Below are 23,156 nucleotides of genomic sequence, written 5' to 3' on the forward strand. Positions count from 1 at the left end.
CTTAAGCACAGTTAAGATCTTGCCCTATGGAGTATTCAAATCAGATTTTTAAACCCGATGTCTGCTCTAATATGTGCAAAGACTATTCTGAAGTTTTATTAACACTGAAGTGAATATAGATATGTGCAACCTACATGTAGTTTCTTGTCCTGTAAGGGGATCACTAGCTTCTTCTCCAAACATGGCATACACTGTGACTGTATATTCTGTATTGGGCAACAGTCCATCCAGTTCAAGATCCGTTGAAGCCGCCCCAATTTTTATCTAAAAACACCATGAACAAAAAAGACACATTATTTCCGAATTAGCTCATGATGGGGAAGAATACTATTTACACACTAGCTATGTGATCAAATGCTCTTCTGAGCATTCGTATGATACTGTGCCTGCAGTACTTGGCCCAAGATTTTTGGATTTTGCACAATAATCAAAAGAACAAAACTGTCAAAAGGCAAAAGCCAACATACAGGTAAGAAGACTTTAAAATAAACTAGTCACATTAGCAATGACAAAACAATCCTCTCTAGAATGTGCAGCTACTAATGCCTAATTCCCAGCTACACCTGGTTTCATCTTCAGTCATAGGACTGAAATTTCATAGGAGGAATTGATTTCCATGCACATCGAAGCTCAGATTTGTTGCTATTTAACGTGTGTATCATTCTCCTCCACCTCTTCACTGAGAGCCACATTAACGTGGACTGACTTATTTACTGAAAAAAGTCTTTCTTCGGGGTAAGGCTCAGTCGTCCTGAATCAGCTAGTTTTCAGGGAGGCCCCATTTTTAACAGAATTATGTGCTCACAGCCACTCATTTAGCAGAGAGCACAAGTCTATGCGAGCTTTCAGTAGCTTCCCACGCTCTCCACATTCGCATGCCCCTGCATGCTTTTTAGTGTTCTTGCTTGAACAGAGATGCTGTACATAATCTTAACTATACGTATAGAAACTTGAGTATAAAAACTTTTAAATCCTAGACCAGAAATTGGAACTATGCTAGCAACTTTAGAAAAGTCTACCGTTTTCACTATTTTAATGACAGAAGACCGGACTTTACCTTGTCCCACCTTCTTTTCCTTCTAAAAATCACTTTTAATGGAAGGCATTATTTTTACATTTAAAAATAAAAGTTGAACAGAACTAAAAGAAAACCCCTAAAGGTCATACCTGCAAACTTTATTTACTTTTAAAGGTCCTGAGGAGAACAAAGGCTAAACTTCATATTCTTCTGATAACACACGTAAAAAATATCTTAGTTTTACTTTATTTTTTCTTCCTTTGAGTGTTAGTTTTATATGATGATACAGTATCACCTCATATATAATATCAAAACAGTCACTTTAATTCAGCTGAAATTGTTGCATTTTTATGGCAATGACATATAAAAATAATCAACTGGTACTTGCACTTTATTCATAGTCTGTAACACATACAGTACTTAAGGCAGTCATGGAAAGAAAAAAAAAACAAAGTATTTGTTGATCAAGTTGGAGGTTAAAAGCCATGTACTAATTTATTCTTTACAAGATTTATTTTTTCAATAATTGCTATTCAAATGAAAGCACAATACGTCACCTCCTTCTCATCTGCTGCCAATCCTTCCGTGAGGGGAGCGTATAGGATCATGTAACCTGTGGCACCCACTACTCCATTCCACTTTGCTCTCATGCTGCTCTGTGACACATCGTACAATTGCAGATCCGATGCCGTTGGCAAGGCAACTACAGTGGAACAAGAGATGGATGCTTCAGTTGTCTCACTTGAACAACCAGCCATTTTTCAAACAATTTATTTTACGCCAGGAAGCAAAGGAATATAGCTATCTCCAGTCATGGAAGTGCTGTCTGTATGCCACAACTATGTTTAGTACATAAAAGAACACAGAATTAGAGAAACAAGGAAATGATGACCTAACCATTTCTAACACCAGGGCAGAGTTACCCCTTACAAAGCATTTCAGCAATTTGTCCTAAATGGCTTTGAACATTTCAAGTGGGAGGATTTCTGTCCTTTAAGCACCAAACGATTCTGTTCAGATCTCACGCTTCCTTCTCCCTGATCTGCAGGAGGATGACAAGTCACTTGGTCATCCTCCTGGGCACAGCTATTAGGAACAAGTAGCAGTCCCCAGAGGTGGCTCTTTCTGGCAGTAGTTCCCAAGCCAGAGCATGGGAGAGACAGCCATGAGGTAGGACACCCTGGAGGAAACCCTGAACAAGCACATTGTGCACATCAAAATATTTTAACTACAAACTGTTGTGTGTTTAAGGCCTGGACTGTCCAAACTAGCTCCTAGGCCTGTATCAGTGGGATTATGCAAATGCAGGCAAGATCATCCATTGCAAATCATGGCTAATGCTAACCTGGTGAGTACAGCTAAGCAGGCTGAGCGAAATTCAAACATGATTAGGAGCTTTACTTGTGAATTTAAGGCACGGATACCAGAACACAGCACTAATGTGGGTTCCTGAATATTTCTTTGTATATCTGTAACTCTTTAGAGCAGCATTTTGCACTTCTCTGATTGTCCTCACTTTCTGCCTCTCACAGAATATCATCCCAAGGACTCTCCACTGCTGTTAGTTACATCATTGATGGATCCCACCAACATATCCAGTCCCTGGAGAGGTATAATGGAATATTAGTGGCTCTTTTAGAACTTCTACACTGAGAATAGTCCCTAAAATGACTCCAAGGGTCTGAATGAAACAGAAGGCAATTGGTAATCGATATCAAACATTTCCTATTAGGAACTCAGAGAGACTGTGATAGGCTGCATGGTAAGCTTCTACAAAGCTGTTTTGCATGTTTCTGAAGAATCTGATCTGCAAACACAGGTTCAGCAACTAATTCTAATTACAGTGCTATTAGTTCACAGAGCTCCTCTAATCTGCTTGTCCAAATGAAAATTGCAGCCTATCTAGCTGACATCTCCAAGGAGTAGTGTATCTATTACATTATGTTCAACAAGCTTGAACAGAGCTCTTAACTTCATACAAAACATGCCAGCCTTGTCCCTTCTTGTTCATTGAAGCTGTTCACTCAGTCTGTTGTTCAGGTCTGTAAACGTGGGTAAAACTTCAACCCAGGCCTCTCTTTAGGTTTCCACTTCCAGGTTACCCATCTATCTTCACTTCCAAACATTCCACATTATACCTCCATCCTATTTAAACCCTTGTTGATGTGCTGACTTATATTCTCATGAATTCACACAATTCCTCTAATTATAGAGAGAAACAACCCATAAAACATTTTCAAATGTACTTCACTCTCCTTCAGAGCTCCACTCAGACCTCTGATACCTACAGAAAGAAACTACATGTTGAGATATTCTGAAGGGACTTCCTACCACATTGTCTCATTCCTATTTAAACTGCTCCAGGATAACAGAGTGTGTATCCATCACCTGTCTTTTTCCACATTTTGATTCTAAAAATCTGCAAGGAAAGTATCCTCTAACTTATGACTCATATTTTAACTCACAACAGGAAATCCTAGACACTCTGGCAATATAAATAATAATTAATGAAGATGTGACTAGAAATTAAACAAGTGGTCATTTGTACTGGAATTTTCAGCTGAAGAGCTCAGAATTTCAAATGTAAATATCCAGTAGATAGTGCTGATTTCCATCCTGGACAGTTACCAGAGTATCCCAATACTCTGGTAACACAGGGATAACTTAAACCTACTAAAAACAACTGGAATAAACTAAACCAGGTAAAAATATATTTCAGAGAATCACAGAATCATTCAGGTTGGAAAAGACCCTTGGGATCATCAAGTCCAACCATCAGCCCTACTCTACAAAGTTCTCCCCTACACCATATCCCCCAACATCTCATCTAAATGACCCTTAAACACATCCAGGGATGGTGACTCTACCACCTCCCTGGGCAGCCTATTCTACTGTCTGACCACTCTTTTTGTGAAAAATTTTTTCCTAATGTCCAGTCTAAACCTCCCCTGTTGGAGTTTAAAGCCATTCCCCCTTGTTCTGTGATAAGAGACCAGCACCAACCTCTCTACAATGTCCTTTCAGAGAGTGAAAGGCCTCCTCTGAGAGAGCGATGAGGTCTCTCCTTAGCCTTCTCTTCCTCAAACTAAACAGTCCCAGCTCCTTCAATCGCTCCTCATAAGATTTATTCTCCAGGCCCTTCACCAGCTTCGTTGCCCTCCTCTGCACTCGCTCCAGCACCTCGATATCTCTCTCATATTGAGGTGCCCAAAACTGGACACAATACTCCAGGTGTGGCCTCACCAGTGCAGAGTACAGGGGGACTATCACCTCCCTACTTCTGCTGGTCACACTATTTCTAATACAAGCCAGGATGTCGTTCCTTGGCTTTCTTGGCTACCTGGGCACACTGCTGACTCATGTTCAGCTGCTTGTCAATTAGAACCCCCAGATCCTTCTCTTCCACTCAGCTCTCCAGCCACACCTTCCCAAGCCTGTAGCGATGCATGGGGTTGTGGTGGCCCAAGTGCAGGACCTGGCACTTGGCCTTGTTGAAGCTCCTCCCATTGACGTTGGCCCACCGATCCAATCTATCCAAGTCTCTCTGTAGTGCCTCCCTATCTTCATGCAGATCGACACGCCCACTTAACTTGGTGTTATCTGTGAATTTACTGATGATACACTCTATGTCCTTATCGAGATCATCAATAAAGATGTTGAACAGAAATGGTCCCAACACCGAGCCCTGAGGAACACCACCTGTGACTGGCCATCACCTGGATTTAGCTCCACTGACCACCACTCTCTGGGACCGTCCATCCAGCCAGTGCTCGACCCAGCAGACCGTTTGCTCATCCAGGCCATGGGCAGCCAGTTTTTCTATGAGAATTCTATGGGGATTTTTATGGGGATATTTGCTGCAAATTAAAATGTGAATGCATTTCATACTTATTTCAAGTTAGAAGTGACTAATAAATCAGAAACCTTTCTAATTATCTGTACAATATACATACTGAACGTGTCTAGATTTCACATACCTGTAAGGTATGTTCAATGTTCTATATGAACAAATGTGATTGGTGGCTATTTTAATCTGTCAGTATCTCACACAAAGGCAGGAATGTAAGCTACAGTTTTCCATAGTTCTCCATTAGGATAGTAAAAAATACTTTCAAACTGCAGGTATTTTAGTATTTGGAGTGATTAATCAGACTATTACTTCCAACACACTATCAAAGACAGCTGTATTAAATGCTTGATGCTGCATGACCTTGGGGTGTCATCTGATCAGACCTCAGAAAGACAGCAGGACTGGGCTCCGTCAGAACTTGACTAGGTGACTTCAAAGGAATACCAGGTGCAATATGAAACAAACCTGTTGGCTCAGTGTGTGATTGTTCTCTCTGCCTCAATAAATTAAAACAGGTCCTAACACTGTGTTATGGGTTATAACATGGCTGGAGATGACATTTTTGGAGACTCAAACTAAAACTGAAGTCTCAATTTTATATGATCCCACTTTATTTTCTTTTCAGATTGGGAAAACTAGCACTGACACAGAATCAAAGAACCATTTGAGGATGAAAGGCACCTCTTGAGATCATCTAGTCTAACTAACAACCAACTTCCCTGACAGTCAGGGTCAGCTACAGCAGGTTGCTCAGAACCGTGCCCAGTTGGGTTTTAAATATTTCCAGAGATGCAGACTCCACAACCTCTCTGGACAACCTATTCCAGAGTTTCACCACCATCAAAAAAAAACCTCATGTCTTTTTATCTTCAGATTTAATTTCATGTTTTAATTTGTGCCCATTGACTCTTGTCTTGTCAGTGGGCACCACTGAGAAGAGTCCGGCTGTTTCTTCTTCATTCCCTCCCATCAGGGAGATTTTTACACATCGATAAGATCACACTGAGCCTTCTCTCCTCCAGGTTGAACAGCCATAGCTGTTTCAGCCTCTCCTCTTATGAAAGATGCTCCAAGCACTTAATCATCGTTGTGGCCTTTCACTGGACTCACTCCACTAAGTCCACATCTCTCTTGTACTGGGGAGCCCAGCACAGGACCAAGCATCCTGGTGTGGCCTCATCAGCGCTGAGCAGAGGGCAAGAATCACCTCCCTCAACCCATTGGCAATCCTTTTCTAATGCAATCCAGAAGGCTCTTGGGCCTTCTTTGTGACAAGGCTGCATTGCTGGTTCACAGTCAGCTTGTTGTTTACCAAGACACACAGGTCTTTCTCTGCAGAGCTGCCTTCCAGATGGCCACCCTGCAGTGTATACTGACACATGGGTTTATTCCTCCCCAGGGGCAGGACTTCCCTTTGTTGAACTGCACAAGGTCAAACATGTTTTCCCCTTAATATATCCATGCTGACTAATTCCAATCATCTCCTTGTCCTACATGTGTTTGGAAAAGGGTTTCAAATATTAGTTGCTCCATCGCCATCCCAGGGATTGAGGTGATAATGACCAGCCTGTAGTTCCCCAGATTCTGCTGCATAAAGGATTGACATTTGCTTTCTTCTAGTGTTCAGGAACTTCTCCCAGGCACCATGACCTATCAAGGATAATCGAGACTGTCCTCACAATGACATAAGCCAGCTCCTTCAGCACTCACAGGTGCAGCCCATCCAGTCCCATGGACTTAAGTGCATCTAGTTTGATTAAGTGCTCCCTGTACTGGTACTCCTCAAATGAGGGTAAGTCTTCCTTTCTCCAGAATTCCCCATTGATATCAGCATCCTGGGATTTCTGAAGGCCATCTTAACTGGCAAAGACCAAGTCAAAGAAGGCACTGAGTAACTCAGTGTTTTCCACTTCACTTGTCACCAGGTCCCCTGTCCCATTCAGGAGTGGACCAATGTTTTCCTCAGTCTTCCTTTCACTGTCTATGCACTTGTAGAGTCCGTTCTTGTTCTTCACATCCCTTGCCAGATTCAGCTCCAGGTTGGCCATGGCTTTCCTAAACTTACCCCTGCAAGACCAGACAGCAACTCTATACTTCTGGATCATCTGCACCTTCTCTCTCTTATACACTTCCTTTTTATGTCTGAGCTCCTTGCTTATCCATGCCTGCATCCTGTCACCTTTGTTTGATTTTCTACTTGTCAGTATGGACCTTTCTTGAGCTTGTAGGATGTTATCTTCGGGTATCATGCTGATCTTCTGGATCCCTCTTCTCTCCAGCACATCTCTGAAGAGACTGAAGACTGCTATGCTGAACTCCAGAGTTGTGGTCCTGCTTTCTGCACTCCTCCCTCCTCTTAGAACCCTGACTTTCACCATCTCATGGTCACATTAGCCAAAGCTACCTGTGACTTTAACTCCTCACCCCCCCATCAGTTCTTCCTTGTTTTTAAGTATCAGCTACAGCAGCACACTTTCTCTTGCTGGCTCCCTGATCACTTGTGTCAGGAAGTTGTTGTCAAAGCACTGTAGAAATCTTCTAGATTGCTTTAGCCCGGCTGTGTTGTTCTTCCAGCAGATATCAGCTATTGATATATTACACATTGACTTCCTGGCTCCTAGTTTGAACTAAAAAGTTACTCTTCCATTCCTAATATCTGTCATATCTACTGAAAATGTAACTGTATTTTGTATATAAATACATATAATTGATACAATCAACAGCAGCACATTATCTCACGTACAAGCATAGTTTTCATTACAGAACCCAAAACTGTAAATTTATCCATTCTAACAATACAACAAGTCACCATTTTACAGCCAGAAAATAACTGAGTAATTTGGAAAGAACTTACAGAAGTTACCTTGAAATCTTTGGCACTGGTGGGAATCACGTGCAGGTATTTCTGGTCCCACCTAATCCTCCACTCATGAGATCATCTTCAGCCACAAACCTAATTTATAAAGCTTGGCTCCATACCCAAACTATAGGAATGTTCTAATCTAGGGTTCAATACAACCAACTTCAAAGTTCAGCCCAGAGATAAAACCTTTCTCAGTGTTTAAATATCCACAGAGCATTTGGACTTAGGAACTTAGCCCAAAATTAATTCCAACTGAAATTAATTTAAGGCAAATGCATTAAAAGACTCTAAATTGAAAAAGACTCCCTTCTGTATTTCTTTTTCACAAAGACTAATGCTTACACAGTGTGATTAAATGCAGACAGTCAACCATGACGAACATGATAAGGATACTTACGTGTAGTTTCAGTTCCACGGAGGCCCTCACTAGCAGCATTTGAGTATATAGCAAATACAGCTATTTGGTATTCAGTTAAAGACATCAGGTTTTTCAGAACTGCCGTTGACAAGCTTCCATCTACCACAACCTGTTTAGAAGAAACTTCAACTAAATACGCACAAACCAAAATAACTATATTACTGTCAAATCAATCAATCCCTCTTTCAGACAATTTTTACACTGGCATCTAAGAATCAATGTACTAAAGTTCAATTCGTAAATCAAATTTGCTTTTGCTACCTTTATGTACAGCGATGCGTCTGAAAAAAAAAAACAGAAACCATATACATAATCAAAATGTTTAGCTGATATAAGTAGCCTTTTAGATCAATGGAATTGCTTAGATAAATAAAGTGTATGGAATAGTTCAAAAGTGTCTATTGGGCACTTTTTGATCCAATTACTGTATCATCATAAATATTTCTTTAGTACTATATATGCCCACACACAGTACTTCAAATTGACATTAACACATATCCATGCTAAGCAAGTTTCTAGTACAAAAAGAAACAAAATACATCCTTAGTTAAATCCTTTTGCTCTTCTGCCTTTCCATTCAATTTTGTAAGTTGTCAGCTGAAGCCAAAAGCTTCATTGCACTTTTTCCCATCTCCAAAATGCCTAAGCCCTATTCAAATAAACACCTCTCTCCAAATTTTCAATGACCAGTTGTAGATGTCCCAAAGTATACACCCATATCATCTTCCTTTTATGAATTACTTTTTCTTAGAACTGAAAATATGGCTTACCATCAGCTCCTACCTCTTCTGTTCCTGTAAACAGAATGGTGCACAGAAAGTCTATACAATTGGTTCGAGTAACCGTATATGTAAACAAATGCAGGTAGATCACCCCAGCCCCCAGAAGTGCTCATTGTTATAGCACATTTACTTTAAATTACATGACAGAAAAGCAACCTGGCTACTACCTAACCTTCACCACCGTCCAATGCGACCGTATCTCCTTTCTGTGCTGGGCTTCACAGCCCACATAGGGAATTTCAGGGTAGGTTTAAATAAGACCATGGATTTTCTGTCTTGTTACTTCTTGTGGTTGTATTAAAAATTTCTGGGAAGCTTTTCCTCCTATTACCTCTTCCGGTTGTCCTCCTCGAGTGGGATAGTACACAACCCTGTATTTTTCCACTTTGCCTGGTGCATGCGTCCAGCTAACCCGGAATCCTCTAGCTGTTACCTCAGATGTGACCAAATCCGAAGGAGCCCCAAGTGAAGCAACAATTGTTCCTAGGTTAGAGACAACACATATTTTTTATTCCCCTCTGAAATATAATTATTTGGTTTGTTGTATTTGCTGAAGCTCCAAAGATCATTCCTCATCAGAAAATCAAATAATTGGCTACTGCACATTTATTTAGGTCATTTTCAATGGAAACAAAGAACTAATAATGAGTACTGAACATAAAATTTTCACTGGAACTAAGCCTCCCTGCTCTTTCATAAACCTTTATATGAAAGAGACAAAAATACAAAACTAAGCCTTCTGTCCTTCTTCCCATCAGTCTTTCAAGTCCTTTGTTTCTGGGTGTTTTTTTCAGGCTCCTTTCCTCCCAGTCATGAAAAACATTTAAGTACATATACAGCTGTGATCTCCTGTGGTCCTCTGCAGGTTGGAAACTGATATGCTGCCTGTCAGCAGATTGAAGAGATGTAGTGAATGGTCATCTTGTCTGGCAATCATTCCTTTCCACAAAGATGTCTCATGTCTCTATGGTTTTTCCATCCTCTCCCTCTCAATTTCCCAACTGACTGCTTACTCCCCCCACAAGACACAGTTAATATTCTGTATTTCTTCCAGTTTCCAGGTGAATAAAAGAAGGAAAAGATGAAATGAAGCCTTACTAATACACACTTTCTCATTGCACAGGTAGAAATATGTGTGAAAGACAGCCTTCCTTACTGATATATATTACAAGCTTATTGAAAAATCACTCAATATTTCTGTGATATTATAGAATCACAAGCCAAGCAATACAAACAAAACCCACTGAAGTCTTTCAGAAGGAATTTCCTCAGGTAGGACTGTTTCTCTGGCAAACTGCGACATTTTTTCATAGCCATTTCTTTTGTTCAGCAAAAAAAAAAAAATACTGTAGTCAGAGAAGGCTTTTATATAAGATCAATTTTCTTCACCACCATCTTTTCTTATGCCCTGAAATATATTTCCTGTGCGTTAAATATGAGGAATAAATCCATCACCAGGAAGGGACAAAGCAATCTTAATAGTTGAAAATTTTGAAAACTTATGAGACAATTAAAAACATTAAGTTTGGAGATGGAAAGCACAGCACAAACATAACAATTCCATGTGCAGCTGTTAAAGTAATTCATCCCCAAAATTGTGTATTATAAAAAAAATTTCCTTATCCACCACTTGGAAATAGTTATGGCAGAATGAATGTATACTTTTTCATTTTTTGGTACTACCAAATACCATAATATTTACCACTATCAAAGACAGAGAGCAAAAGATAAAGATATCAAAGCAAGAATAAAACACACCTAGGAAGATAACTTCCCTGACAATATATTTTCTTGTGAGCAAAAGGATATACAGCATGAGTCAAGTGCCAGAAGCCTGCAGGTAACAGAAGAACTGCAGGTATTTGGAATACGATTTGTAGCTCTAAATTCATACTAAGTTACATTACATCTTGTTTCTTATTCACCTTTGATTTCCTTTTCCTGTTCCTCTACTCGTGAGCACACTGTTCTGGTAAGGCCTTCAACAATGGTATGCATGAAGTTAAAGTCAGCAACATTGTAGACATGCGTGCTGTCAGGTTCAGAGGCAATCTCTTTGAGTTCATTTATATCTGCATTCTTTACACCTTTCATTGGAAAGAAAAATAAAGAAAATAATTGCAACAAAAAAGATTTTAAAAAGTTAAAAAAAGATAATTCTTCCTATTTGTTTTAACGACCAACTGCAGATTGCTCTGTTGTTAAAATGTTACTTCAAGACGTTAATTTCTGCCAGCATAACTGGCACTTTTTCAGCTGTCTCCTGATAATGTAGCATCCACGTATATTGTTAAATTCCAGTTACAGCAGCAATGATTTGGAGAACATATTAAAGAAGATTTAAATTAATGATGATACATACTGGATACAGACAGAAAAGAACACTTCCTTAATGTAGAGGGCAACACATACAAATACACCAGAGTGTAATGGGACATAATATATGGATATGGCAGAATACACACCAATAGCAAACAGCTCGATGCCAGCATCTCGTAGGTTTTTAGCAGGAGGGATAACATCATCTTGGGACTTCCCATCAGTGATCAGTATACCAATTTTAGATACTCCAGGTCTTGCACCTGCTTCAGGCTTAAAGCTGTTTTCCAAAATGTAAGTTAAGGCAAGACCTAAAAAAGGAAAGATTTTAAGAGACTTTAAGAGGGAAAAACGTCCATTAATTTGCTAATATCACAGTGTTTATCTTTCCATTCAATTTAAAAATCTGGAGAAATCTTTTAATGAAGAATAAGTATAAAAGAATTTATTTACTGAAAGATTAAATTCCAACAAGCAACCGAAACTACAGAGAAGGTGACATTAATCTTTAGCAGCCTTTTGATCAATCGATGTATTTTAAACTGGCCACGGAAACCTAAATTGATCTTCCTGTGAATGCATCATCTTTTCTTTCCTATTCTTACTTTGTAGAGTAAGAAGTCCCCTCTCCTTCTACCTACCTTGCTCATATGAAAGCACATGCTCTGGATGGCTTAGTAAATCCCCATACTACATACAATCTTACTTTAATTTGTTTGGTTTTTTGTTTGTTCTTTCCAATTTACAAGCTGAAGAAAAGCTTAAATAAAGCTTAGGGAGAATCTGATTCTAATAACTGCTAATTATTTAAAGGGAAGGAAGAAGAATAACTTCAAGACAAACGTCACGATGAGATCCTATCTGAAAACTTAAGTCTCCCACAGCAAAGGTTCCTAACTCACCTTTTCTAACATCCATATAAAATAATCATGATAATTTACTACTTGCTACCTCACAGTAATCTCATTCCTAGACTCATACTAGAGTCCTTCTGTCCTTTGTCCCACTGCAATCAATCCTTCTACCAAAATAAAGGCTGTTGCAGAAGAGGAGAATCTTTCACATTCTTTCTCCCCTTCCCTCCCTGCCAAAAAAAAAAAAGGCAGCAATTTACTTAAAGCCATGTCTGTGTCTTTGGATATATCATTCTCCTGGCAAGACAGGCAATATTACTAACTGCTGCTTTGATGATACTGGAATTGTATTCAGAGACTGTATTTTTCCCAGGTTGACAGGCATCTCCCATTTATCCATCACTAAGTGTCTTCTGGGGCTTCAGTGCTCTAACTACTAAAAGGTCAGTGGAAATCTAAAAGCCCCAGGTGATCATTTGAAAAGTCACTATTGCCAGTTGTCAGATATTAAAACAACATTCTTTCCTTCTCCAGAATAAATCTCTATGCATGAGCGTTATGAATGGATTTTGCATTTTCTTCCTAGCAGGTAAAAGATTTTACTTTCAGCACAGAGAATTCATGTACACTTTGTTTTACGAGACCCTGTCTTGACCAGAAAGACTCCCAGTGAAGCCAATGAGTCAAGCACTTCAGAAAAGACTTCACTGACATTGGATAAAGCCATTAGCAAGCTGCAAAAACCCTACCCTTTTTGCCTTCATAATAGGCACTAACACTTCCTAGTCTGTGAAGCAGAATATGTTTTTTAATAAAAGGCAAAAGCTAAAACGTACACAGTACCTGTTAATGTATTCCCTCCCTTATACGGTAGATTACGGACTGCATCCAAAACAGCATCTTTTGTGCCATAGGCATTCAAATGCCATTCAATTCGGGGATCACCACTGTACTGTGCAAGACCTAAAGAGCAGAAATTAAGGTAATCCATTAGACAATAAAGCATTTTTTTCCAAGTACATTTTACATACTTGGTTACCAATGGCTCATAGTAAGCTAATCACAATTAGCTTTGCTACCACACTAGAAAAACTGCATTGCTTAATGCCAAAAGAATAGTATAAAGTTGTTCTTAGTGGCAACTCCTCAATTTATTTTCAAAACCTTTCTTTCAAGTGCTAAGGAAAGTAAATGAGAAAGAGTACCCAACTCTTTCAGAGTTTAGTGATTCCAATAAATTGTTTTTTGAAAAAGAAGAATTTTATTTAATATACATTTGAACAGACTAAAATATACGTAGCTGAACAGAAATATAACATCTGAGCCAGTTTAATCCATGCGAAAAAGCCATCCATTGGCACATTCTTCCTCCAAAAATTAAAGTGCAAGGGTTTGATCTAATGCTGACTGAAGTCAGTAAGACTCTTTCCACTGTTTTTTCTTTTCCATTGACATTGCATTAGAGTTTACATAAGCTGAGTATCAAAGTAAACTGTGAGGAATTAATACTACAAGCATTGCAGCACCATTACTCTTATGATAGAAGTGCTAGTTGCAGGTGAGGATGAATCTTGCACAAATAAGTAGCATTAAGCTGTTAACTATCCTGAAATAACAAAATGTTTACATTGCCACAGAAATATTAAGAAAAAAATACGGCACCTTACCTACTCTTGTTTTCTCAGATCCCACATTAAAAGCAGAAACCAGATTCTCCAGGAACAGTCGAACAAGCCTGAAATTGAATCTGCCAATACTCCAAGAACCATCTACCAGTATCACAATATCTGCAATTGCTGGAGTTTTACAGGTAAACAGGTTTCCTGTAAATCATTAAAATGAAAAAAATATTGTTAATTCAACAATAAAATTGTAACTTAATAAATGGATACATTCCTCCTCCCACTAAGTTTAATACTTAAATCTTTTTTCCATGGGTAAAGCGAGAAATAAGCAAAATCACTAAATGTCTTTGTTCCAAATTCAGTAATAGAACAGTTTGGCCATTATCTACTTCAGCTCTTTCATTAAGATGTTCAAAATTACTGTTAGGAGACCCATGAAAAAGAAATACTGCTTCTAAAAATACAATACTCCAGATAGAAAAAAGTAAGGGTCACATAGCACAATCAAACCAGCAATCTATTTTCATTCTCAAGAACATACATACACAGTATACAGTTCACGACACTTAACCTTAGGTGTAGACAATGCTGAAAGCTATCTAGAGATACAGACATCCAAAACAATTATCAAGACACCTTTTATAGCTAACATAGAAAAGCAGGTGTTTCTATACATCTCAACAACTCTGTAAAAAAACTTCTTTAGCTGTCATTGTAGAGTTCTAAAGCTAGAAGTGAATCTCACCCTGGGAGTCTAGAGCAAAACTGAAGGTCAACAGACTATGCTGTATTAAACCTAAGTAGGAGGCAATCAATACAGCAAAGGGAAAATGCAAAAACCTCAGATTCAAATTCACAATCTCTATGAGAACTAACACCACGTGAAGATTTAGTCTTATATGGAAAAGCACACGAAAATAAAAGAGCATTAAAAAAGCAACAGAAAAGATCTGATGAGAATTAGCAGAGATGCCTATTAAGTCTCCAAGGTTTAGGAGACCAACAGGGAAATCAGAGGAAATGGCAGTAGAGATTAGACACAAATTGCAAGATAAGCCAACTAAAAGGTTGTTAGGGATACAGATTCTTAAAAAATAAGAAGCCTAAACAAAAGCGCCACATTCAGTTTGAGGAAAATGACAGGAAGGGAAGTAAGAGAAAGGAAGAGGTTTCCATAACCTCAGACAGAACTGCACATCCCACAGAAGTGGCTGCATTACTGTAAAAAATAAGGTTGCGGAAATAATGGATTCATATCATAGGGAGGAGAAACAAATAAGTGATGTTGTAACATCTATATGGTGTTGTAACAGCTATACAAGAGCTTATGTTTAAGTATAAAAATAGCAAACTCCCCACCAGCTTGACTATAGAATAAGGATGGAAGTAGGAAAGTCAAAGCAAAGCATGTTAGTAGAAAAGGTATCATGCATCACAAACCATTTAGGGATGAAAATCATGTCCCTGAATACAGTCAAAAAACTGCAGAATAGGGAAGTAAACTGCAGCCCGACTTTTATCATAAATTTTTTCAGGATCCACAACATAAATTAGTTGACAAAGGATACCAACACCTAAGGTGGTAATAACAGGAATCACCAAATACATTGTTAGAAATAAACTGGTCTTGAGCAGAGATGTTCAGCGAAAGAAGTAATTCAGTGAGAATGAAAAAGGTGCTTGCATTAGCTCACAAGCAGCTCTCCTGTTACAAAAAGGGAGCAAACCACACTGTTAGCAACTTAAAACTTTAACACCATATTATTAATGACAATCTTTTCATTAAAAACAAAATTATAGTCTCACAGGCAAGAACAATCTGATGTGCAGAAGGTCTTCAATCAATTGGTAATAATTAAGAGTTAGATTTGTACTGCAGTGTAAATCCACTGAGCAAGAAATCAAATCCATAAAATTATAGTTAATGTCTTAAACGTGTACTAAAAATGTTTTTAGAAGAGCAGGGAACATTTCCTACGTGCAGCTAGCAGTGCAGAATAAGTTCTAAACACATGACAAAAATTCCACTTACAAAGATGCCAAAACAAATATTTTATTTTAGTTTTTACAGTACAAGACAACGCTATTTGAATTGGCAACACATTCTAATGTATAAACAGTGGGGAACATTTAGTAAGCATCAGAAAAATGATCTTAATTTGGAAGATAAATCCAAAGGAGGTCCAAATCTTTGTATCACTGAAGTCAACAGGAAAACTTCCCTTGATTTCAGCAGGATTGGAATTTGTTTTATGATTTAATAGGAAGTTACTGGTCATGGCAAAATTCATGTTTTAAGTATCTTTGCCAAATAAACTTCCTGTTAATCAGCCTGCATTACTGGCAGTATTTGTCTTCCATTAACATGCAGTTCAATTGTGCCATTCTCACACTGGCCATGATTAGCTGCTTAAGCTTCAAAAGAATTAAACCGCTACTCAACACCAGTAAGAATGATAGAACTGGACCCCCAATTCACATCCAAGCAGCTGTACTACAGCACAGATGTACCTTTTCAGTATGATCCCAGCAGTTTAATCCTATAGCCCAGTGAGGATAACAGGAGTTGTGTGGCTGCATTTCCCATCTCTACTTCTAAAATCTTATGCTTGCTATGAAACCCAGTTAGTATCCTAGGTCTTACTCTTTTCATATCAACAAGTTTTGCCTATAAGGCTTCTTTAATCCTGTAGTGATGGCTTTGTGAATGAAACCTTTTATTGGTTTTAGTAAATCCATTCAGTGAAGCAAAATCCAAAGAACAAAGAAAACAATAAAGGCATTCCTTTCAATATTTTATTTCCACATCATCAGATCAGTGCAAATAGTATCATTCAATTATTTTTTTGTTAAAATAAAGCATGTGTGGTTTGATCCAAGATTGTACTGCAATGTCACAGAATGTGAAAATTTGATTCGTTCTTCGTAGATAGGAGATACTTGTTGAATCTTTTCTGCATAAAACATTTAGCTTTTGTTACTTCTGTACACCCACTATTTGCTTATGTTTTCTCCTTGTTGTACTTAATAGAATTGTAGAAAGTTCCCTAAAACGGAATAAACAACAGTGAGATATTAAACAGAATAACATGCTGTATAGAAATCTTTAAAACCTGATAGGAATACAAACACCATATCATCCTAGCTTATAAAGCTAGTCTAAAAGACACAGTATGTAGCAAGTAATTTATGCACCCCACTGGGATTAGCCAGTTCCATTACCAGTTCTAGCAAATGTCTTTTTCAATAATCTTTCCATACAACCATACATGGTCATAAATTCCTACAGAGTTTGAGGATAATTTTGAACATTTCAGCTATCTAAACGTAACTTTAATAGGCAATTTTCTCAAAAACATTACTTAAAGGAGGATGACAGCATATAATTCCATATAAAAAAAGCTTCCAACACTCAATGTTTTAGCCCACTACAAGTTTCAATACTGTGATCAGATTGTGCATATTTCCCCTTTTACTTGGTCATCAAGAAAACAGTAGTGAAAGAAGGTGCCACTTTCCTCTGAATTACACAATACTCACCAGTTTCAAGAGCAGGACAGTAGAGAGGAGACCAGTTACCTAATTTTGTATAATGTTTCCTAATGTTAAATAGATAGCATTATTCTACTTCAAACGCTGAATTCCACAACAAACAATAACAGAGCCTGCAATTTTTAGGTTAGAGAAAATTACAGAATTGCAAACATCCTAAAGGCAGAAAAGACCTTATATATTTTACACCAGCAACTGTCTTCGGTGCATCCACCTACAAGGAGTGGAGAAGTTTGATAAGGAGAAAGTAAAAAACTACTGGACTTTCTATAACAAATTTACAATCTTCCTAGTGTTATTTGGCAGAAGGAACTTGCCACTCTTCCAGGAAGCTAACTGAGGAGGAAGAGGCGTGATCTGCTCATTTCTGCATGTCACAAATGAAGGCATAGGCTCAAAACTTCACCTCCAAAGACACCAGCATACAACCACCAGCAATGCATTAGGACAAGATATTTGCACAAAACTTACTTCAGTATTGCCAACAGTCATACCATCACCAAGAATTTTGGTTCCTCTGTGTCAGGGAAACCTTTCAAAGAATAACCAGCATTGAAGGAATTTTGCATCTACCAAATGAAGTTTCCTCCCTTTGATCCTTCAAGCCCCCAGACTTTAAAGGTGATGCATTTGCTTGCAATTGGAACGTGCAAGTGCTATAGCACTATCAAGACTCATGTCAAAGTCTGGCTGAGAGTGAAGCCAACGATGGCAACACTGAAAAAAAGATCCAGCTTTCTGGGGTAGAGGGAGAGTTACTGGAGCCTGCAAAACATGACCCTTAAGACGTCCCATTGAAGGGAACAGAGTACAGAGTGAGGACCGTGAGGGACTCTGGCAGTATGGGGGATGCACAGAACAAAGCACGGTCTGCAATCTTCTGTAAACACTGACCACCTCTCTGAAGCTTCATTTTGAACCTGTTATTCTTTCTCACATGCATTCAGTGAGCAAGAGAGCAATGTTAAAAAACAAGTTTGACCAAAAAAACAGCAAGCCTTATTAAACATAAATACAAAACTATGATTTTTAGACTAAAGTAGTGGCTCTTTGATTCTTGGAGTTAATACTACACTTCGAAAGTTCTTTGAAAGGCAAAAGGAGAAGCAGCAAACACAGGCACTGCCACCCGGCAGGACTCAATGCCTTAGAAGAACCAGTTCAATTTGTATGCAGTTATGATACATTTTGCAGAAACACATTTGATATTTTGCCTCACCTTGGTATGAAACTGTTCTCATTTTCAAGAGCCAAAACACACACTACTTCTGCTAGAAGAAGTTAAGACTATAATTCTTTCTGAGTCTGCACTATGTCGTTTCCTTTCTTACTCCCTGTCACAGTGGAAAAGTCAAATAATGGATGTGGAAAAAGAGGAAGAAAGTTCAAGTGGAGGTCAGTAATAATACAGTATGAATGGAAGACTCGTTCATGGGGTAACAAAGCACAAAAGGCAAGAAGCTTGATGACAGAAGTGAGTGAAAACTACCTTGTGAATAAAGCATGAATGACAGAGAAAAGTCAGTCCTCCACACTGACTGACAGCACCACAGCTGAGCAGAAGCACCACTGAGGGCAAGGGCAATATAAATCTGTATCAGCAAACTGTCACTTCTTTTAAAAAAAGGGTTAAAAAAATAGGGACGTGAGGCAGTGTTCAGCTCCAAAATTCAGCAACTCACTAGTCCATGCTTCTGACATTGATATTATTGCACTGAGCTGGTGATATCATCATTGCACTTAGACCTCAGTTTAACACATCCCATATGTCAGGCTACGGACCAGACAAATGCATACAACATAACTGCTTTTCTTTGAACTAGATCCAACCATAGCTTGAATTTGAAGGACTCAAATGCTGGAACATCATTAGGTTGAAAGAGCAGCCCAATGAGGTTAGAAGTTTGTCCCTGCTTCCTAGAAAAAAAAAAAAAAACAACAAAATAAAATAAAGCAGCCAGCCCTTTCCCATGCACCTTGTTCTGTTCCAGGAAACTAATATAGCCCAGCTGGCAGACCTACAAATTTGTTATTTGGAGGAGTTTGAATATTAAGATTTACTGAACATGTTGTGTCTAATCATGTCACATCTGACTGTGAATGCTGTAGTTCAATAATTTTACTTCTTTCAAGAAGTACACAGCAATAAATAAATGTTATTATTTAAAGTACATCTTTTGAATTTAAAGCCACAAAACTAATTAAAGCATAGCTGATAAAACACATTAATTGCTTACATATACTAGGGATAATTCTCAAGCATAAGAGAAGGAAGCATACAGCCATTTTCTGTGCATTTACATCTTAACTTTTTAATTTACTTGAGAGACAGAATAAATATAAAAGGTAACTACGAAAGAAAGTGCTGATGTTTTCTGGCAGACCGTTACTGATTGATAGCACTGAAGCACTTCACGTCTGCAGCAGCTTCCCAGATAGCAACACTACACTCTCTCGGTCTGTGTACCTAGATAGAAAAATATGTTTTAAAATCCCCCTGCATTTAAACTGAGAGTTCAAGACATTTATTTTAATTTCTCTCCCAACAGGCAATATGTCAACACAGAACAAAGCACACTGCTGAAATCTTTCCTGAAATTGAAGTTCAACGTGGCAATATACTGTGTCCATTTAGTCATAATGATTTACACTGAAGATGATCCACAACCCTCCTGTAAAGTACATGAAACCTAAAAAACTCTTCTGCAGATTACAGTGATAATTCTCAGCTTCTCTTTGCTCTCAGTTCTGCATCCGAGTGCATGAATGTTTTAAATGAAACAGCTGTCTCAAAGTCTAAATTACTTTTCAAGGCAGAGAACTATAATTTTTTATTAATATGGTCATATTTATCCACCATTTCTATGTAACAAATATGCCAGGATTTAAAACGGTTATTTTTCCCTTTGCTTTAGTGAAGTATGAAATCCCCAAGACAGTTTTCTCTGGCTACGTAGAAGGCAGTTAATCAGGGGGCTGAAGACAAAACAGGCACTCAGAAATCCTCAACATTAATTAAGCTGTATGTATATACCCTCTAAACCATGATAAAGAGCTGATCTGTACTTGAGCTTGTGACAAGTTACAGCTTTAACACAGCAAGTAAAGAAACAGAAAAAAGCCTGCCTGAGAGAGCAAGCTGCATATCTATGAAAGTCATTAACACAGAACTATTTGAAAATTAAAGTGAACTGCTACAACACTGTTACATATATAGATCCAGGTACATATGATGTTGTGGCCAGTGTGTCCAGAAACAAAAAAGATGGTACAATACAGTTACCGTGCAGAAGACTTTCAAACTCAAGTCCCTGTATTACCTTCAAGCATTTCTTGAAATTATATTATCACAATTTAACCAATGTATATGCTTGTATAAATATAAATATGCTGTGGTCTTCAGAAGCATCACTAATTTTGGATGCCATGTGTCAATCCACAAAAGCTCGGGATGAAATTCATGCCCTCTTGAATGTAGCAATTCATCTGTTGTCTAATTAGCAGAGATGTCTGAGTGAACACTCTATTCTGAAAAAACTCTGACTCCCAGAATCACAGAGTAGTGGAGGTGGGAAGGGACCGCTTGAGACGGTCTAGTCAAACTGCCCTGCTCAAAGCAGGGGTAATTACAGCAGATTGCTTCGGGCCACATCCAGTCAGGCTAAAGAGTCTCCAAGGATGGAGACTCCACAACCTGAGTAATCTGCTCCTGTGTTTGACCATCCTCACAATAAAAAAAAGTGCTTTCTTTGATTAAATGGAATTTACAGTCATTTCAGTTTGTGTCCGCTGCCTCTTGTCCTTTGACTGGAAACCACTGAGAAGAGTCCTTCTCTGCCTTCTTTACTCCTTCCAGTGTGTATTTTTACACAGTGGAAAGATATCCCTTGACCCTGCTGTCCTCCAGGCTGAACAGTCCAGCTCTCTCAGCCCCTCCTCTTATGAAAGATGCTCCAAGCCCTTAATCATCTTCATGGCCCTTCACTGGACTCACTCCAGTAAGTGCACATCTTTCTTCTACTGGGGAGCCAGGCCAGCACTGGACACAGAACTCCGTATGTGGCCTCACCACGGCTGAGTAGAGGGGAAGTATCACCTGCTGGCAACCTTCTTAATGCAGCCCAGGAGGCTGTTGGCCTTCTTTACAACAAGGGCACATTGCTGGCTCATCGCCACCTTGTACACCAAGACCCTCAGGGCTTTTTCTGCAAAGCTGCTTTTCAGCCAGTCAGCCACCAGCATGTCCTGGTGCCTGGGGTTATTCCTCCCAAGGGGCAGGACTCTGCACTTGCCTTTGTTGAACTGCACAATACCCTGCACGATGCCCCTGTTCGCCCATTTCTTCAGCCTGCTGAGGACGCTCTGAATGGCAGCACAAACCTCTGGTGTAACAACCATTCCTCCCAGTTTTGTACCATCTGCAAACTTGCTGAGGGTGTGCTCTTTCCCACATCCCAGTCCTCACCTGATTGTAGGTTCTCATCTTCCTCCCACATCATTCCTATTTTAAAGCTCTTCTCACCAGGCTGGCCAGCCTGCTAGTAGAGATGATTTTGCCCCACTTAGATGGATCACATCTCTTCCAAGCAGCTATTGAGCCTCAAAGAGGGTCCCATCGTCACAGAAACCTAAACCTTGTTGCTGACAGGAACTGCAAAACTAGTTGTTGACCTACAGGATCTGCCCAGACCTCCTCAAGCCCTTTCCCCTTATAAGTGGTATCAAGAAGAAGACCACCAGAACTCCCATGCCCTTGACCACTGCCCTCAGAGCCACGCAGTGGACAGTTTGCCACCCAGTGCAAAGAGACCTTGGCAACAGGATTATCATAATTAGTTTCCACCTATTGAATTCCCCATCTCTTAAAACATGTGTTATTAAGCAAAAGCAGACAAATATTAAAAAAAAGAAGTCTTCCTCGGGGGATTTGATTTTGTGATTGTTTGGTTATGTCTCAATGAGCAATTTAAAAGAATCTCAACAGTCTGCCACTGCACTGTATTGAAGTACTGATCAGTGGGCTAAGCAGCAATAAACACACCACAGATATCTTTTTCTAAGTGAGCATTTAAGATAACCTTTGATTTTCTTTTCCTCTAGTTCACAGACTTTAAAATTCCTCTCATCCACTAAAGTAATTATTCCCTACTATAAACAAATTACTAAATAGCCATGTTACATATTTTTCCCCCTCAGGCAGATTACACTGCTGTCTTCCATCCTGCAACATTTCTTTCTGTCTGAGATTCCAGACTCTTCCATTCACTTTTTATGTCTTTGGTCTTGTACTTACAGTACCATACAGCTAGACAGATAAAAAACGCATATAGGCACATCAGTTATGAAATATCATATAAGGTGGATAGTTAATTTTTTAAACTACAGAAGAACTAATAATAAATCTCAAAATAATTTACTGAATATTTTCTTCCATTCAATGCCATTTATAGCTACTTTTCTTTAGTGTTTCAAAGGCTTTAAAATGACAAGTCTTATCTCCAAATACAATCGCATTTTTAAAAAATAAAATTAAAAATCTAATGTAGAACCTTATCCTAAAGACTTCAGTACAGGGATTTTCTTAACAATTTCACTCTACAGAGGCAATTTTTTAATCTTGAATTTACAGACATGAGAAAAATACTAATCTGATTTTACAGAAAAGGTCTGCCTAAGACTCTAATGATTACATTCATATGATATTTTTTAAAACATCTTCCAGAAACAATGGAAAATTTTAAATTCACTCTTACAGATTTAGAATTTGCACTGAGGAAAAGACAATTATTTTAATTAATCTTGACAAATTACTGGCCACTACCCAAAGTATACAACTGTTAAGGGAGCTGTGAAAACCAAAGGAGAGTCCTATCAT

At 38.7% G+C, this 23,156-nt stretch overlaps 1 protein-coding gene across 7 annotated transcripts in view; it reads right to left on the reverse strand.

The window, feature by feature from the left end:
* COL14A1 (collagen type XIV alpha 1 chain) overlaps positions 1-23,156 on the reverse strand; it is a 128,202-nt gene that overhangs the window by 77,410 nt on the left and 27,636 nt on the right. For all 7 annotated transcript variants that reach the window (XR_012626126.1, XM_074848689.1, XM_074848524.1 and 4 more), the window contains exons 6-13: positions 13,772-13,927; positions 12,948-13,067; positions 11,397-11,561; positions 10,857-11,018; positions 9,263-9,414; positions 8,129-8,258; positions 1,576-1,721; positions 135-264 (exon numbers count right to left, since the gene is read on the reverse strand). Coding sequence is in view for 6 of the 7 variants with exons in the window: in XM_074848689.1 (XP_074704790.1) it covers positions 135-264; positions 1,576-1,721; positions 8,129-8,258; positions 9,263-9,414; positions 10,857-11,018; positions 11,397-11,561; positions 12,948-13,067; positions 13,772-13,927 (1,161 nt within the window). In the remaining variant the exon portion in view is untranslated. The remainder of the gene's footprint in view (positions 1-134; positions 265-1,575; positions 1,722-8,128; positions 8,259-9,262; positions 9,415-10,856; positions 11,019-11,396; positions 11,562-12,947; positions 13,068-13,771; positions 13,928-23,156) is intronic.

This window comes from Strix aluco, chromosome 1, assembly GCF_031877795.1.
Source record: "Strix aluco isolate bStrAlu1 chromosome 1, bStrAlu1.hap1, whole genome shotgun sequence".
NCBI classification, from domain to species: Eukaryota; Metazoa; Chordata; class Aves; order Strigiformes; family Strigidae; genus Strix; species Strix aluco.